The sequence below is a fragment of the Paramormyrops kingsleyae genome, unplaced genomic scaffold (assembly GCF_048594095.1).
Source record: "Paramormyrops kingsleyae isolate MSU_618 unplaced genomic scaffold, PKINGS_0.4 ups27, whole genome shotgun sequence".
In the NCBI taxonomy this organism is placed as follows: Eukaryota; Metazoa; Chordata; class Actinopteri; order Osteoglossiformes; family Mormyridae; genus Paramormyrops; species Paramormyrops kingsleyae.
In genome coordinates, this window is record NW_027325965.1 from 497,555 (window position 1) to 516,810 (window position 19,256).

Below are 19,256 nucleotides of genomic sequence, written 5' to 3' on the forward strand. Positions count from 1 at the left end.
ACCATCCCTCTCAATATAAAATTGGGATAATTTTTTTCTCTTCAGAGGCCTCCACAGAATAGTGCATCCATCCCCTCACTCATGTGTATAGAGACGTATCCTAAGGCTCTGTCAGCAACATTCAGATCAACAACAGCATCAACAATTTCACAGCTAGTTTTAAAACTTGCTTAAACGCACAGTGATTGCAGAAAATGATAAACAAATTAGGTAATATTAATTAAATTATTAAATTGTGCAGATTAATAGTCAGAAAAGGTTATTGAATTTTACATTATGATAAATGAGAACTATACTTGATTACTAATTATTGTTAACTAATTTACTGTATGAATTTTTCCCCCTCGTTGTTAAAAATCATTATATGTCAGGGTGCCAGTCAGTGGAAGCACACAGACACGTTGGCCAGCTGTCCTATTCAACTACTTTTTGGTCATTTATTAAGTAACTGACTAATATTTTCCTGCGGGATCTTCTAATTATGTTGAAATAAAAATGTAACTTACAGCGTAAAAACATGGAATCCAGTCAGAAGCGCATGGGCCTCTTGTGCGGTGGAGGAGAACTTGAGCCGCTGGTGTCGTCGGGCTCGGCCTTGCGCTTCCTCTGACTGGTGCCAGCGGGCCTCTGAGGAGGCCTCTGCTCCTGCCTCACGCCCCATGTTCGCAGAGAACTGCTCACATGCACGGAGACATGCACAGACATGAGCACGGTGTGGTCATCACCGTAGTCCGTAATGCCCCAGAGTCCCTCGGGGATGCTGAGCTCATCCAGCTTCCGCAGGTAGTTGCGGCCTTCGATCTCAAGCTGCTGCCATGTGCTGTTAGGGCCCACAGGGATCCAGAAGGTGGAGCTGGAGGGCTCAGCATGTTCTGGCTCAATCTGACTTCCAGGTTGAGTGTCAGAAGCCACAGATAAGGATGGAGATGAGGGCTCATCTTCACCCCAGGCCAAGGGGAGAGCCTCAGGAAGCCCATTAGCATCCTCAGTCGTGGATGCTGGAGCTGCAGGGGAAGCCTCCCTTCTAGAGCTGGGTGATGGCAGCTCCTGTCCGTAATGGTCATCCTCCTCAGCTGGTGATTCTCCATCCCCATGCTGGACACCAGTCTCTGTACCATGATGTACCACTTGCAGCCGTGCAGTTGCTACGTGCAATAGGCTGGGATCCAACTCCTCCCCAGTGAGCCGCCAATAAAATGAAGGGACACTGAGGGCCAGAGACAGCAAGTTCTCCATGGTCAGTGGGCTCCTCTCGAAGTTCACGACCAGAATGGAGATGAACTTGTCCTCCACAAACTCATGAACTGGGACAAAATGGAACACAGAGAGATATATAAGAACATGACAATAACTGGATAAATACTCTACTACAAAATCAGTTTAAAATGAGTCCATGGGCTTCAGATTGTCAGATATATGAAATAATGTGAATTACCGATAAAGCTAAGAAAGCTAAACCAGAAGACAAGATCCATGCATACGCTTACTCTCACACATATCCAAATGAATAAATATTAAATGAAACACATTTAGTCCTGCACTTTTGTCACTAACAGTGATCTTGCTTTTCATTTTCTTATTATTTAAACAAGATGAGCAAGAATGGGAGACAGAAGGGGAGTATAACGAATGGCATTTCCTATCACATCGTTACATTTTCTCATTTTAAAACTCTGCTTCCAATGTATCCGTTTGCAGTTCAAAATACATTCGTTTCTGTAGATAAAAGTTGAATTTTTCAACAGGTCGGTTATTTTACCTCGAAAACCAAAGGTGTTACTTATCAGCTTTACCTCAAGACTAACAAGCATTAGGCCAATGCAGACTTGGCCGTTCATTTCGTCTGTCACATACCGGGAGCTACAACTTTATTATCATTTAATCACTATAATCATTAATACCTTCTGGATCCATGTTCTCCACGTTTAAGGAGTGATGGATTCGAAATCTCATCGAGTAACAGTCCTTTATCTCAACTATCTGCACCATTTTGCCAAGAGCGAGAGTTTGCGCATCCAGAAAGTTTAACCGTTTTTGTTTTATTTCAAACTGCCTTCATTGACCGGAAACCGTAAATATTTTAAACTCTGCGCTAAGACACATTCGCATGGCGTTAGTTTTACCGATTCTGACGGGATAAGAAACGTGCGCAATTTCTCAAAATTACCACACAGTGGAGAATTAATGCCGGCAGGATCTTACTGTCTACAAAGCAAGTTCAATGCAAGTATAACCTTCACAAGTAAGACGAAGCATGGCGGCGGAAAAGAACAACATTTTTATTTTACAATTACTTCAAAATTAGGAACAAAAATACGACCAAAAATTCTTTAGTTTGACGTGATCAAAATACAGAGTAAACTAATACATGATAGCATGCATGCAAAAGATCAACGGCAGAACAGGGACTTTTAACGTTGTCTGCATTAAAAAGGAATTAACCATCCCTCTCAATATAAAATTGGGATAATTTTTTTCTCTTCAGAGGCCTCCATAGAATAGTGCATCCATCCCCTCACTCATGTGTATAGAGACGTATCCTAAGGCTCTGTCAGCAACATTCAGATCAACAACAGCATCAACAATTTCACAGCTAGTTTTAAAACTTGCTTAAACGCACAGTGATTGCAGAAAATGATAAACAAATTAGGTAATATTAATTAAATTATTAAATTGTGCAGATTAATAGTCAGAAAAGGTTATTGAATTTTACATTATGATAAATGAGAACTATACTTGATTACTAATTATTGTTAACTAATTTACTGTATGAATTTTTCCCCCTCGTTGTTAAAAATCATTATATGTCAGGGTGCCAGTCAGTGGAAGCACACAGACACGTTGGCCAGCTGTCCTATTCAACTACTTTTTGGTCATTTATTAAGTAACTGACTAATATTTTCCTGCGGGATCTTCTAATTATGTTGAAACAAAAATGTAACTTACAGCGTAAAAACATGGAATCCAGTCAGAAGCGCATGGGCCTCTTGTGCGGTGGAGGAGAACTTGAGCCGCTGGTGTCGTCGGGCTCGGCCTTGCGCTTCCTCTGACTGGTGCCAGCGGGCCTCTGAGGAGGCCTCTCCTCCTGCCTCACGCCCCATGTTCGCAGAGAACTGCTCACATGCACGGAGACATGCACGGACATGAGCACGGTGTGGTCATCACCGTAGTCCGTAATGCCCCAGAGTCCCTCGTGGATGCTGAGCTCATCCAGCTTCCGCAGGTAGTTGCGGCCTTCGATCTCAAGCTGCTGCCACGTGCTGTTAGGGCCCACAGGGATCCAGAAGGTGGAGCTGGAGGGCTCAGCATGTTCTGGCTCAATCTGACTTCCAGGTTGAGTGTCAGAAGCCACAGATAAGGATGGAGATGAGGGCTCATCTTCACCCCAGGCCAAGGGGAGAGCCTCAGGAAGCCCATTAGCATCCTCAGTCGTGGATGCTGGAGCTGCAGTGAAAGCCTCCCTTCTAGAGCTGGGTGATGGCAGCTCCCGTCCGTAATGGTCATCCTCCTCAGCTGGTGATTCTCCATCCCCATGCTGGACACCAGTCTCTGTACCATGATGTACCACTTGCAGCCGTGCAGTTGCTACGTGCAATAGGCTGGGATCCAACTCCTCCCCAGTGAGCCGCCAATAAAATGAAGTGACACTGAGGGCCAGAGACTGCAAGTTCTCCATGGTCAATTGGCTCCTCTCGAAGTTCACGACCAGAATGGAGATGAACTTGTCCTCCACAAACTCATGAACTGGGACAAAATGGAACACAGAGAGATATATAAGAACATGACAATAACTGGATAAATACTCTACTACAAAATCAGTTTAAAATGAGTCCATGGGCTTCAGATTGTCAGATAAATGAAATAATGTGAATTACCGATAAAGCTAAGAAAGCTAAACCAGAAGACAACATCCATGCATACGCTTACTCTCACACATATCCAAATGAATAAATATTAAATGAAACACATTTAGTCCTGCACTTTTGTCACTAACAGTGATCTTGCTTTTCATTTTCTTATTATTTAAACAAGATGAGCAAGAATGGGAGACAGAAGGGGAGTATAACGAATGGCATTTCCTATCACATCGTTACATTTTCTCATTTTAAAACTCTGCTTCCAATGTATCCGTTTGCAGTTCAAAATACATTCGTTTCTGTAGATAAAAGTTGAATTTTTCAACAGGTCGGTTATTTTACCACGAAAACCAAAGGTGTTACTTATCAGCTTTACCTCAAGACTAACAAGCATTAGGCCAATGCAGACTTGGCCGTTCATTTCGTCTGTCACATACCGGGAGCTACAACTTTATTATCATTTAATCACTATAATCATTAATACCTTCTGGATCCATGTTCTCCACGTTTAAGGAGTGATGGATTCGAAATCTCATCGAGTAACAGTCCTTTATCTCAACTATCTGCACCATTTTGCCAAGAGCGAGAGTTTGCGCATCCAGAAAGTTTAACCGTTTTTGTTTTATTTCAAACTGCCTTCATTGACCGGAAACCGTAAATATTTTAAACTCTGCGCTAAGACACATTCGCATGGCGTTAGTTTTACCGATTCTGACGGGATAAGAAACGTGCGCAATTTCTCAAAATTACCACACAGTGGAGAATTAATGCCGGCAGGATCTTACTGTCTACAAAGCAAGTTCAATGCAAGTATAACCTTCACAAGTAAGACGAAGCATGGCGGCGGAAAAGAACAACATTTTTATTTTACAATTACTTCAAAATTAGGAACAAAAATATGACCAAAAATTCTTTAGTTTGACATGTGATCAAAATACAGAGTAAACTAATACAGTACATGATAGCATGCATGCAAAAGATCAACGGCAGAACAGGGACTTTTAACGTTGTCTGCATTAAAAAGGAATTAACCATCCCTCTCAATATAAAATTGGGATAATTTTTTTCTCTTCAGAGGCCTCCATAGAATAGTGCATCCATCCCCTCACTCATGTGTATAGAGACGTATCCTAAGGCTCTGTCAGCAACATTCAGATCAACAACAGCATCAACAATTTCACAGCTAGTTTTAAAACTTGCTTAAACGCACAGTGATTGCAGAAAATGATAAACAAATTAGGTAATATTAATTAAATTATTAAATTGTGCAGATTAATAGTCAGAAAAGGTTATTGAATTTTACATTATGATAAATGAGAACTATACTTGATTACTAATTATTGTTAACTAATTTACTGTATGAATTTTTCCCCCTCGTTGTTAAAAATCATTATATGTCAGGGTGCCAGTCAGTGGAAGCACACAGACACGTTGGCCAGCTGTCCTATTCAACTACTTTTTGGTCATTTATTAAGTAACTGACTAATATTTTCCTGCGGGATCTTCTAATTATGTTGAAATAAAAATGTAACTTACAGCGTAAAAACATGGAATCCAGTCAGAAGCGCATGGGCCTCTTGTGCGGTGGAGGAGAACTTGAGCCGCTGGTGTCGTCGGGCTCGGCCTTGCGCTTCCTCTGACTGGTGCCAGCGGGCCTCTGAGGAGGCCTCTGCTCCTGCCTCACGCCCCATGTTCGCAGAGAACTGCTCACATGCACGGAGACATGCACGGACATGACCACGGTGTGGTCATCACCGTAGTCCGTAATGCCCCAGAGTCCCTCGGGGATGCTGAGCTCATCCAGCTTCCGCAGGTAGTTGCGGCCTTCGATCTCAAGCTGCTGCCATGTGCTGTTAGGGCCCACAGGGATCCAGAAGGTGGAGCTGGAGGGCTCAGCATGTTCTGGCTCAATCTGACTTCCAGGTTGAGTGTCAGAAGCCACAGATAAGGATGGAGATGAGGGCTCATCTTCACCCCAGGCCAAGGGGAGAGCCTCAGGAAGCCCATTAGCATCCTCAGTCGTGGATGCTGGAGCTGCAGGGGAAGCCTCCCTTCTAGAGCTGGGTGATGGCAGCTCCTGTCTGTAATGGTCATCCTCCTCAGCTGGTGATTCTCCATCCCCATGCTGGACACCAGTCTCTGTACCATGATGTACCACTTGCAGCCGTGCAGTTGCTACGTGCAATAGGCTGGGATCCAACTCCTCCCCAGTGAGCCGGCAATAAAATGAAGGGACACTGAGGGCCAGAGACAGCAAGTTCTCCATGGTCAGTGGGCTCCTCTCGAAGTTCACGACCAGAATGGAGATGAACTTGTCCTCCACAAACTCATGAACTGGGACAAAATGGAACACAGAGAGATATATAAGAACATGACAATAACTGGATAAATACTCTACTACAAAATCAGTTTAAAATGAGTCCATGGGCTTCAGATTGTCAGATAAATGAAATAATGTGAATTACCGATAAAGCTAAGAAAGCTAAACCAGAAGACAAGATCCATGCATACGCTTACTCTCACACATATCCAAATGAATAAATATTAAATGAAACACATTTAGTCCTGCACTTTTGTCACTAACAGTGATCTTGCTTTTCATTTTCTTATTATTTAAACAAGATGAGCAAGAATGGGAGACAGAAGGGGAGTATAACGAATGGCATTTCCTATCACATCGTTACATTTTCTCATTTTAAAACTCTGCTTCCAATGTATCCGTTTGCAGTTCAAAATACATTCGTTTCTGTAGATAAAAGTTGAATTTTTCAACAGGTCGGTTATTTTACCTCGAAAACCAAAGGTGTTACTTATCAGCTTTACCTCAAGACTAACAAGCATTAGGCCAATGCAGACTTGGCCGTTCATTTCGTCTGTCACATACCGGGAGCTACAACTTTATTATCATTTAATCACTATAATCATTAATACCTTCTGGATCCATGTTCTCCACGTTTAAGGAGTGATGGATTCGAAATCTCATCGAGTAACAGTCCTTTATCTCAACTATCTGCACCATTTTGCCAAGAGCGAGAGTTTGCGCATCCAGAAAGTTTAACCGTTTTTGTTTTATTTCAAACTGCCTTCATTGACCGGAAACCGTAAATATTTTAAACTCTGCGCTAAGACACATTCGCATGGCGTTAGTTTTACCGATTCTGACGGGATAAGAAACGTGCGCAATTTCTCAAAATTACCACACAGTGGAGAATTAATGCCGGCAGGATCTTACTGTCTACAAAGCAAGTTCAATGCAAGTATAACCTTCACAAGTAAGACGAAGCATGGCGGCGGAAAAGAACAACATTTTTATTTTACAATTACTTCAAAATTAGGAACAAAAATATGACCAAAAATTCTTTAGTTTGACATGTGATCAAAATACAGAGTAAACTAATACATGATAGCATGCATGCAAAAGATCAACGGCAGAACAGGGACTTTTAACGTTGTCTGCATTAAAAAGGAATTAACCATCCCTCTCAATATAAAATTGGGATAATTTTTTTCTCTTCAGAGGCCTCCATAGAATAGTGCATCCATCCCCTCACTCATGTGTATAGAGACGTATCCTAAGGCTCTGTCAGCAACATTCAGATCAACAACAGCATCAACAATTTCACAGCTAGTTTTAAAACTTGCTTAAACGCACAGTGATTGCAGAAAATGATAAACAAATTAGGTACTATTAATTAAATTATTAAATTGTGCAGATTAATAGTCAGAAAAGGTTTTTCAATTTTACATTATGATAAATGAGAACTATAGGTGATTACTAATTATTGTTAACTAATTTACTGTATGAATTTTTCCCCCTGGTTGTTAAAAATCATTATATGTCAGGGTGCCAGTCAGTGGAAGCACACAGACACGTTGGCCAGCTGTCCTATTCAACTACTTTTTGGTCATTTATTAAGTAACTGACTAATATTTTCCTGCGGGATCTTCTAATTATGTTGAAATAAAAATGTAACTTACAGCGTAAAAACATGGAATCAAGTCAGAAGCGCATGGGCCTCTTGTGCGGTGGAGGAGAACTTGAGCCGCTGGTGTCGTCGGGCTCGGCCTTGCGCTTCCTCTGTCTGGTGCCAGCGGGCCTCTGAGGAGGCCTCTCCTCCTGCCTCACGCCCCATGTTCGCAGAGAACTGCTCACATGCACGGAGACATGCACGGACATGACCACGGTGTGGTCATCACCGTAGTCCGTAATGCCCCAGAGTCCATCGTAGATGCTGAGCTCATCCAGCTTCCGCAGGTAGTTGCGGCCTTCGATCTCAAGCTGCTGCCACGTGCTGTTAGGGCCCACAGGGATCCAGAAGGTGGAGCTGGAGGGCTCAGCATGTTCTGGCTCAATCTGACTTCCAGGTTGAGTGTCAGAAGGCACAGATAAGGATGGAGATGAGGGCTCATCTTCACCCCAGGCCAAGGGGAGAGCCTCAGGAAGCCCATTAGCATCCTCAGTCGTGGATGCTGGAGCTGCAGGGGAAGCCTCCCTTATAGAGCTGGATGATGGCAGCTCCTGTCCGTAATGGTCATCCTCCTCAGCTGGTGATTCTCCATCCCCATGCTGGACACCAGTCTCTGTACCATGATGTACCACTTGCAGTCGTGCAGGTGCTACATGCAATAGGCTGGGATCCAGCTCCTCCCCAGTGAGCCGCCAATAAAATGAAGGGACACTGAGGGCCAGAGACTGCAAGTTCTCCATGGTCAGTGGGCTCCTCTCGAAGTTCACGACCAGAATGGAGATGAACTTGTCCTCCAAAAACTCATGAACTGGGACAAAATGGAACACAGAGAGATATATAAGAACATGACAATAACTGGATAAATACTCTACTACAAAATCCGTTTAAAATGAGTCCATGGGCTTCAGATTGTCAGATAAATGAAATAATGTGAATTACCGATAAAGCTAAGAAAGCTAAACCAGAAGACAACATCCATGCATACGCTTACTCTCACACATATCCAAATGAATAAATATTAAATGAAACACATTTAGTCCTGCACTTTTGTCACTAACAGTGATCTTGCTTTTCATTTTCTTATTATTTAAACAAGATGAGCAAGAATGGGAGACAGAAGGGGAGTATAACGAACGGCATTTCCTATCACATCGTTACATTTTCTCATTTTAAAACTCCGCTTCCATAGTATGGGAGGTATTTTCTGCAAAAAATAAAATGAAAATGAAAATGATAAAAAGAAAATACAATCTCCACTTTGCCATTTAGTTTCCATAGTCTGTGCGCAAAAATCCTGCAAAAATTAAAAAGAAATCAAAATAACACCATTTGCATTTTCATTTTCCACTCAGGCACGAGTAATTTGTGCAAAAATTAAGTATAAAATTAAAAGAACACTTTGTCTTTTCATTATCTCTTTTGCATTTTCATTTTCAATATACTCGCGGTATTTTAGTGTCATAATTAAAATGAAATCGCTAATCGGTAAAAGAAAGAGAAATATCGACTTTGCATTTGCTTTATCTTCACAGCTTGCACATTAACTGCTAAAATGAAAATGAAAATGAAATCTTTTCATCATATTTACTTTTCTGAGGCTTATCGGTACATCTATGACAATATTAAAAAGAAAACTCAAAATGGATAAACCGAAATCAAAGTGCCCGTTTGGATTTTCATTTTCAGCACAAACAGCACTGAGGCTGTAAAAATGAAAAGACAAACACAAATGAGTTACAGCGCCATCTACTGCACTTTGACTTTTCGTTTTCCATTTAGCATTTTCGTTTCCTACTTTTCATTTTCGTTTTCCATTTAGCATTTTCGTTTCCTACTTTTCATTTTCGTTTTCAAGTTCACATCATGCAAATATATGCTAATAAGGCGGGTGGGTCGATGGGCGTGTCTACGACTACAAACCAGTAAGGGTTCAGTCCCAAAAAGGCAGCTGGCAGGAGAAAGTGACGTCACAGGCACCCGTCAAGGCAGGTAGCGGCAGCTGCCACTAAGGAGCTTGGCAGCTGCCAGTTCTTAGTGGCAGCTGCCAGTTCTTAGTGGCAGCTGCCAGTTCTTAGTGGCAGCTGCCAGTTCTGTCCGTCGCTAGTGGCGCTTAACAGTGGCAGGTCCCGTTCGAATACAGTGCCTGCCGGGGTACAGAGACAGCCACCGCCGCTCGTGGAAGTAAACCCGAGATGCTGTGCACGGCTACGATAAACTGGAATACGGAAATAAATTGAGGACTTGTTTAATCTTTGTATGACTACGAATTATATTATTGTTGCTGACTGTACATCTCTTTAAGATAATATTTGAGAAAGCAATGATTGTACTGTCGCTAGTGGCGCTAAACAGTGACAGGAGCCGTTCGGGAACAGTGCCTGCCGGTAGTGGCAGCTCTAGTGGCAGGTGCCGTTCAGATACAGTAGAGAGGCACCTATCCGCCAATCCTGGAAGTAGCTTAAACCAGAGATTCTGTACATCGGCTAAATGATCAACTGCAATAGTTCGGTAAAGTTGGGACGATATTGGCAGATTCGAACTTCGCGGCTCAATAAATCTTAAACAAAACGTTCTTACAACACAATATACGGGTCTATTTAACAGTAACATAGGAAGAAAGTTATTGAATTTTATTGCCAATAAAATCCCTTTAACAATAAACTAAGCCACATTTTCCCAACCTAAGTGGTGCAGTCCTACCATAATTAAATTGCAAAAGTATATAGTAATTTTGGTGGCGCTACAATTGATAGGAGCAAAGTTATTGCATTTTATTTAATAATAATGGCTTTTTTCACCAAACTAAGTGATGTAGTATGACCATAATGAGACTGTAGAAGTGTGTAGTGATTTTGGTGGTAGTACAGTTGATAGGAGCAAAGTTATTGAATGTTATTCCTAATATAAATTCTTTAGAAATAGACTTAGGTACATTTCACCAAACTAAGGGGTGTAGTATGACCATGATAACATTCCAAAAGCCTTTAGTGATTTTGGTGGCTCTTCACTCTTTGGAAGCGAAGTTATTGACATTATCCGTTGTCGATTTGCACTTTGTAGACGGTACCTAAGCTCTCCTCAGACAGCGGACTGCTCATAGGGAGCAATGTTATCCGTATTTCTGTAAATACATATTGTTTGGACGAAAATCCAGTTGTAGCTCATTGTCTACCTTACCACTGTTAAATAGACCCGTATATTGTGTTGTAAGAACGTTTTGTTTAAGATTTATTGAGCCGCGAAGTTCGAATCTGCCAATATCGTCCCAACTTTACCGAACTATTGCAGTTGATCATTTAGCCGATGTACAGAATCTCTGGTTTAAGCTACTTCCAGGATTGGCGGATAGGTGCCTCTCTACTGTATCTGAACGGCACCTGCCACTAGAGCTGCCACTACCGGCAGGCACTGTTCCCGAACGGCTCCTGTCACTGTTTAGCGCCACTAGCGACAGTACAATCATTGCTTTCTCAAATATTATCTTAAAGAGATGTACAGTCAGCAACAATAATATAATTCGTAGTCATACAAAGATTAAACAAGTCCTCAATTTATTTCCGTATTCCAGTTTATCGTAGCCGTGCACAGCATCTCGGGTTTACTTCCACGAGCGGCGGTGGCTGTCTCTGTACCCCGGCAGGCACTGTATTCGAACGGGACCTGCCACTGTTATGCTACGTTCACACCGCGAGCGTCAAAGACGCCAGCCGTCGCTCCCGCCGCCCTGAACGCGACGCTAGCCAACGCCGGAGACGCTCTCTGACGTCATAGAGTGGGCGGGGACAAGGCCGCTCAGAATGCCAGGCTCTGAGAACTTTTTAAAGGGGTCGCAAAACAAACAAACGTGTAGCTTATATCTTTGCACCGACTCCTGATAGGACATAATTTGTCAAATAAATATTGTTGTGAGCCAGTTATTTGCATTCCCACTTAACATCAAGCGTTCTGGAGGGAAAATGTTACCTATAAATAGTGTAGCGCTTCTTTTCAAATTTACCTTGGATCACAATGGATGATCGCCAAGTAGTTGCTTGTGCTTTATGTTTCTTTAGTTAACATAAATAGTACTTAAAATGTTTCACGACAGTTCTACTAAAACACATAATTATGTTTTGACAAACACTAATGCTATAAATAGGTTTAACATTACCGACAATTTGCACTGTTTTCTCTGCTATGGCGCGAAAATTACTACTGATCTCCTTCCTTTTTCACAAAAAAATATATTATGCACTTAACCATCTCACCTGGAACACCGATTGTTTCGGACACTCTGGTCCATGCCTCATTTTTTTTTTTTATTTATGTCCCTGTATGCAAACAGAGACACATCATATATAACTGGGTACCCGGCCACAGCAATAATAAGTCTCTCCTCCATTGTGCGTAGGAACGGTTGGGTCGGAACAAAAGTTTACACGCTTATGTTCTGCGGCGCTCTCTTTAGCGGAGCATCTCTACATTCCCATTGGTTGCCGCCCAACCGCGTCACAGCTCATTACCATAAAGTTGACTGGATTCAACTTCTGTCTGACGCTCCCGCCGCCCAGATCGCGACGCGCCGCACCGCGCCGCTCCTCGACGCCTCCCGACGCTCCCTCCCATAGAGAATGAATGACTTCCGGTCGCTTTGACGCTCTCGCCGCTCGCAGTGTGAACGTAGCATTAAGCGCCACTAGCGACGGACAGAACTGGCAGCTGCCACTAAGAACTGGCAGCTGCCACTAAGAACTGGCAGCTGCCACTAAGAACTGGCAGCTGCCAAGCTCCTTAGTGGCAGCTGCCGCTACCTGCCTTGACGGGTGCCTGTGACGTCACTTTCTCCTGCCAGCTGCCTTTTTGGGACTGAACCCTTACTGGTTTGTAGTCGTAGACACGCCCATCGACCCACCCGCCTTATTAGCATATATTTGCATGATGTGAACTTGAAAACGAAAATGAAAAGTAGGAAACGAAAATGCTAAATGGAAAACGAAAAGTCAAAGTGCAGTAGATGGCGCTGTAACTCATTTGTGTTTGTCTTTTCATTTTTACAGCCTCAGTGCTGTTTGTGCTGAAAATGAAAATCCAAACGGGCACTTTGATTTCGGTTTATCCATTTTGAGTTTTCTTTTTAATATTGTCATAGATGTACCGATAAGCCTCAGAAAAGTAAATATGATGAAAAGATTTCATTTTCATTTTCATTTTAGCAGTTAATGTGCATGCTGTGAAGATAAAGCAAATGCAAAGTCGATATTTCTCTTTCTTTTACCGATTAGCGATTTCATTTTAATTATGACACTAAAATACCGCGAGTATATTGAAAATGAAAATGCAAAAGAGATAATGAAAAGACAAAGTGTTCTTTTAATTTTATACTTAATTTTTGCACAAATTACTCGTGCCTGAGTGGAAAATGAAAATGCAAATGGTGTTATTTTGATTTCTTTTTAATTTTTGCAGGATTTTTGCGCACAGACTATGGAAACTAAATGGCAAAGTGGAGATTGTATTTTCTTTTTATCATTTTCATTTTCATTTTATTTTTTGCAGAAAATACCTCCCATACCAATGTATCCGTTTGAGGTTCTAAATACATTCATTTCTGTAGATAAAAGTTGAATTATTCAACCGGTCGGTTATTTTACCTCGAAAACCAAATGTGTTACTTATCAGCTTTACCTCAAAACTAACAAGCATTAGGCCAATGCAGACTTGGCCGTTCATTTCGTTTGTCACATACCAGGAGCTACAACTTTATTATCATTTAATCATTATAATCATTAATACCTTCTGGATCCATGTTCTCCACGTTTAAGGAGTGATGGATTCGAATTCTCATCGAATAACAGTCCTTTATCTCGACTATCTGCACCATCTTGCCAAGAGCGAGAGTTTGCGCATCCAGAAAGTTTAAACGTTTTTGTTTTATTTCAAACTGCCTTCATTGACCGGAAACCGTAAATATTCTAAACTCTGCGCTAAGACACATTCGCATGGCGTTAGTTTTACCGATTCTGACGGGATAAGAAACGTGCGCAATTTCTCAAAATTACCACACAGTGGAGAATTAATGCCGGCAGGATCTTACTGTCTACAAAGCAAGTTCAATGCAAGCATAACCTTCACAAGTAAGACGAAGCATGGCGGCGGAAAAGAACAACATTTTTATTTTACAATTACTTCAAAATTAGGAACAAAAATACGACCAAAAATTCTTTAGTTTGACATGTGATCAAAATACAGAGTAAACTAATACATGATAGCATGCATGCAAAAGATCAACGGCAGAACAGGGACTTTTAACGCAGTCTGCATTAAAATGGAATTAACCATCCCTCTCAATATAAAATTGGGATAATTTTTTCTCTTCAGAGGCCTCCATAGAATAGTGCATCCATCCCCTCACTCATCTGTATGAAGACGTATCCTAAGGCTCCGTCAGCAACATTCAGATCAACAACAGCATCAACAATTTCACAGCTAGTTTTAAATCTTGCTTTAACGCACAGTGATTGCAGAAAATGATAAACAAATTAGGTAATATTAATTAAATTATTAAAATGTGCAGATTAATAGTCAGAAATGGTTTTTGAATTTTACATCATGATAAATGAGAACTATACGTGATTACTAATTATTGTTAACTAATTTACTGTATGAATTTTTCCCCCTCGTTGTCACGGTGCCAGTCAGTGGAAGAACACAGACACGTTGGCCAGCTGTCCTATTCATTCAGCCAATCTAGTAGAGAATTCAGCACCACGGACAGTGACCTGTGTTACTATGACATCAGGTTCCTTCATTGGCTCTATATGTTTTTCTAGAAATAACTAAATGGCTCTGTTGCAGAAATTTCCAGCCATAGACTTGGTTCCTGTATGAAGAGGATATTTTATTTTTACTCAGACCTACAGAAAACCAGCTCTGCACACGATCTCCCCTTTACTGCTGGAGCAGGGCACACGCAGATCAACAAGTGACAATGCAGCAAATACAGATGAACAATTTCTCACAGCTTCAGAAGGAGTCAGATTACTTTGTAATTCAGAGTTTGTCTAAGACTTCTGCTAGAACATTTTGTGCACTTGAGCCTACTTTCAAAATGTATGGCACCTGGGTCTACTAAAACAAGGTGATGCTGCCTGAACCACCAACCAAGGCTGGGGAGGAAAGGGAGGAATACTAGCCAAAGCAAGGAAGAAAAGCAGCCCACCCTATCTCATGGTCATGAATACAAGAGTTAGGGAGTGTTATGAAGAAGACACCACACTTAAGACCACACAGTGAATTACACCAGAGAGAGTTATTGCATTCTAGCTGTGTTACGTAACATTCCTCAGCCTTCGGTTTTTTCCACACTATGAAGGACATAATTCAGGGTGACAAACAAAACAGCGGAACTGTAGGGCAGCCATTTATTTGTTTCAGTAGTTTTAAGAAAACTTGAACATACCTGTAAAATGTTTGTTTTGCTTAGATATAAGTCCAGTTGTAGCAGACTTATATTGGCTTTAAGTGATGGATGTTGCTTGTGTTAATACTGCTTTGATTTTGAGGATGAAGTCTGAAGTGTAGGTGACATAGAAGCATGTAGTTTGATGTTTGGAGGTTGTAGTTTTTCATGGGACAATTTGAATATGGAGCACTGGTGTTGTACTTTTTAAGAGGACAGCTCACGAAAACTAATACAGAGTATTATAAGTACCTCTCTTTAAAGGAACTGAGCTCTCTTAGTGTATTTTACATCACATACACTCTTGGTTCGCTGGGCGGTCCATCCCACTGTAGTTGGAGAAAGCTGCCATCAGTCGTTCGGTGTAGCACTCGCAGGATTTACTAGGCTCCTGCTTAAACTGATGCATCATCATCCAGTCCATGCGCGGGGCGACCTGTATCAGAAGGGCTGCCACATAGCGAGGTCTGTTCTGCCTGGGATCCAGCAGGTCACTGACAATGTCCTTCAACTCCTTCATCTACAGTGTCAGATGACCAAAGTTATCTCCCTCTTGAGGATTTGTAAATAACAACATAGGGGCAAGAATTTTTTCTGCCTCGTCCTACTGCCTGAGTTTTTGACCGCGGCACGTCGTCACTGATAAGGAGGTGGAGTCGGGCGCTGAATGGTTATGATCCTCATCTGCAGGGGGGAGAGGGGAAGGGGCAGGGGAACCAGTTGCTACTCCTCCCTCGGCGGCTTAAGGAGGAGACTGCTGTTTGGGCAGCAATGCTTGGGCAGGGGCCACACAGTTTATTCCTGGGTATCTAATTAGCAGACACCTTCAGGGGCTCCACAGACAAACTCATTGACAAAATAGAGTCGTCACAGACAAATGCTTTGTCACATGCTCAGCCGACATGGACTGTGTGCTGTTTACATATTTTTGGCAGAAACGGAAAGCTCATATGCATATCAGCATATTTTTGGCACAAGTGGAACTCCATCATTTTAAAGAGGGTAAACTCTTCAGGAAATTTACAATGTCAGAATAAACTGATTTTTTAACAGGAGTAACTAATGTGCCCTAATAAGGAAATACATACAATCAGAATAAAATACCTGTGGTTTTTAACAGTGGTAACAATCTGATACGGAAAGGTATCAGATCAACATATCTATAGCATGTAACGGAGCTTGCTCCCCTCCAGAACTCATTGTTCCAGTAGTTATCTGAAATTGTCGTTATTTGGAATATTAAAGACTATGAACAAAAATGGACAATGCAAGAAAATAAAACAATGAGTATGACAGAAAACTAGAGTATTGTTGCAACGGTTGGTACTAGCTGGGTTATGTACTAGCTCACATTAGAGAAACATCATAAATGCTACTAATACACAACTGGGGGGGGGGGTGTGGCTCAGTACATGGGCTAAGTCCTTGTGCCTGTAATCAGAAGGTCACCGGTCCAAACCCAACCTCAGCACGTCCTTTAGCAAGGCCCTTAACACCCAGCTTCCTGGGGGCCCACACAGGTGACTGTCTTTCACATAGAGCTTGATTTATAAAGAGCAAATTGAGGGAGGTGTAAAGAAGACAATTTCCCCACAGGGATCAATAAAAGTATCAATTATTATTATAACTGTAACTGCACGTAATAACCGGAAAGCATAATTGCTTACTTTCTGTCGAAAATTCTTGCAGCAATATGCTACATTTATGAGCTAGCGGACATGTAATTCTGTTCTACGCATGCGCTTTAACTGAGAGTGTGCTATTCTGATAGGTATGCTACAATGTCAAAACACCTGTACTAATGAAATGTAATACACAACAGCTTTCAAAAATGCGGTAGCATGGTACCTTTTCAATGGCGGTATAACATGCAGCTAGTCTGCAAAAACTCTTTGGTAAATGTCAATAAATAAAAATCGCTGCATTGCATAGTCAATTAATCTATGTGTGACATCGTGCTGAAAACGACTCCAGATAAGCCGTAAAATAAAGTCATTAATCATGAATTTCAGTCAGTTATGCCACAGCACTTCCCTTCGATCGTTTTCTTCAACACAAAAAATCGCTCAGGCCAGGATCATTAAGTGCAATGTGGAGAGTGCAGACCAGCCGGGGATAATCGTGCTCGGTTACAGTATAAGGCACACGGGTAAATTGTGAATACGGCCTTAATCTAGCTACAGCTTCTTGAATTGTTGGGCGGTGTGTGTAACATAACGTTTTGACATACCGATATCACTTTATATTTCACGTGTATTTATCACTTCATTTCACGTGTCTCTTTAAGTCATTGTTTGATATTATCCAGAGCTGATCGTGTGATTAATCAAACTTTCAGTGTCATCATTTTTATGCTGTTGTATACTAATCTTTAAAATTCATCTTATAGAATTCTGTTCTTATTATTACATAACAACGCGAATTATTGGTATGTTATTATTTAATCACATTATGGCCGCTTTGCTTGGTTACGTATTAGGCATCATATGGCATGTGGGACGTACGCCGCCAGTTTGAAACACGCAGCCTCACTTCCATTTCTGGACCAAGATGGCGAGGTACGTTAAGTTTCTGCTCCCATATTATCGTATAAATGATCTTATTATTTAGTATCTGTCAAACTTGCATGTATATTAAAATATGTTTACTGTTTCGGGCTACTGCGTTAATTCTATCAAAATTTTATGTGCAAGTTAGCTATAGTTTCGTATTGATATTTAAGTTTTCTGCATGTGCTTTCCTGCGCTTTCATGTTACATTCAGATGCGGATGGTTCCGGTGTTCTGTCGAGTTGAGCTACAGTACTTTGTCGAGTTAGGCTACCTTAACCTCCTGAGACCCTACGTCCTCATATAAGGACATCATTTTTGTTTAAAACTATTAATTGTTCAAAAAAATGTTTGGTTTTTATGATTATGAGGTCCTACTAATCCTAAATGGCTAAAGGAAATAACACATGCACACCAAACAAAAGCCTGAGAGTCAGGAGGATAGTGCTAATAGATAGCCCTAACGCTAGCCCCAAAAAACCCCCTAAAATCCTTACCCTAACCCCTAAAACAGGGGTGACCAATCTTATCCGCAAAGGGCCGGTGTGTATGCAGGTTTTTGGGATAACCTGTAGGTCAGCTGTTCAAACCCAGGTGTGAGGACTCTTCAGCCAATCAGTCCTGACCTGTATTCCATGTGTCAGGAGTGACTGACAGCTCCATTGCATTACCTGTATGTTGTTTTTCCTCATTCAGAATCAGACGAATGGCGAAAGCTGTCAGCTGGAGTGATGACCAGTACTGGGCAACATGGGACAAGTGGGGAGAGGTGATTGACCGGGGAGATGAGGAAGAGCTGTGCTCCCCAGCAGAATCACCCTCTGACCAGGCTGACAGTTTGAACGTGTGACACAACCGAAAGGCAATTGCCAAGGCAGTTAGCTGGACGGATGATGTGTATTGGGCAGCCTGGGACAAATGGGATGAAATCATCTGCTGGGGTGAAGCAAAAGAGTGCTCCCCAGCAACTCCACCCACCAACCAGCCTGGGGAGGATAAGGGGTTAGACGTGCATGGGTTAGAGGTCTTTGTGTTAAATGAAAGGACAGTCTCCATAAAGCCTGCAGACGACCACCAAGACAGGCTGAAAATAGAAGCCGTATTGGTCGACCTCTGCCAGTTTGAGCTTGATGATGTAAATCAAAGTAATGGTAAATTTGAAATTGTAGGAATAGAAATTGGAGAAGTCAAATTGGAGGAGACTGCAGAGAGGGGTTTTAATTCAATATTTGAATTGGAAATGATGGATTTGGAGATAGAAGTTGTAGACAGTGAATTCCAGCTGAATGCTGTTAATTGGGACATTGCTGAAACTAAAGTGGACAAATTATTAGTGGAACACCTCAACATAAATGATCTCGAAGCAGGCAGTGTGAAGGTGTCCACATCAAATGGCAATGTGGTGAAGGTGCCCCTGCAGACAACGCATGGGAAACAGAAGAAA

General features: G+C 41.8%; 1 protein-coding gene across 1 annotated transcript in view; it reads right to left on the reverse strand.

The window, feature by feature from the left end:
• Positions 1 to 3,558: 3,558 nt before the first annotated feature.
• The window catches only part of LOC140583965 (uncharacterized), a 29,758-nt gene continuing 14,060 nt past the window's right edge, over positions 3,559 to 19,256 (reverse strand). The window contains exons 2-3 of the mRNA XM_072707887.1: positions 7,836 to 8,633; positions 3,559 to 3,744 (exon numbers count right to left, since the gene is read on the reverse strand). Of these exons, the coding sequence (XP_072563988.1) occupies positions 7,858 to 8,633 (776 nt within the window). The 3' untranslated portion in view covers positions 3,559 to 3,744; positions 7,836 to 7,857. The remainder of the gene's footprint in view (positions 3,745 to 7,835; positions 8,634 to 19,256) is intronic.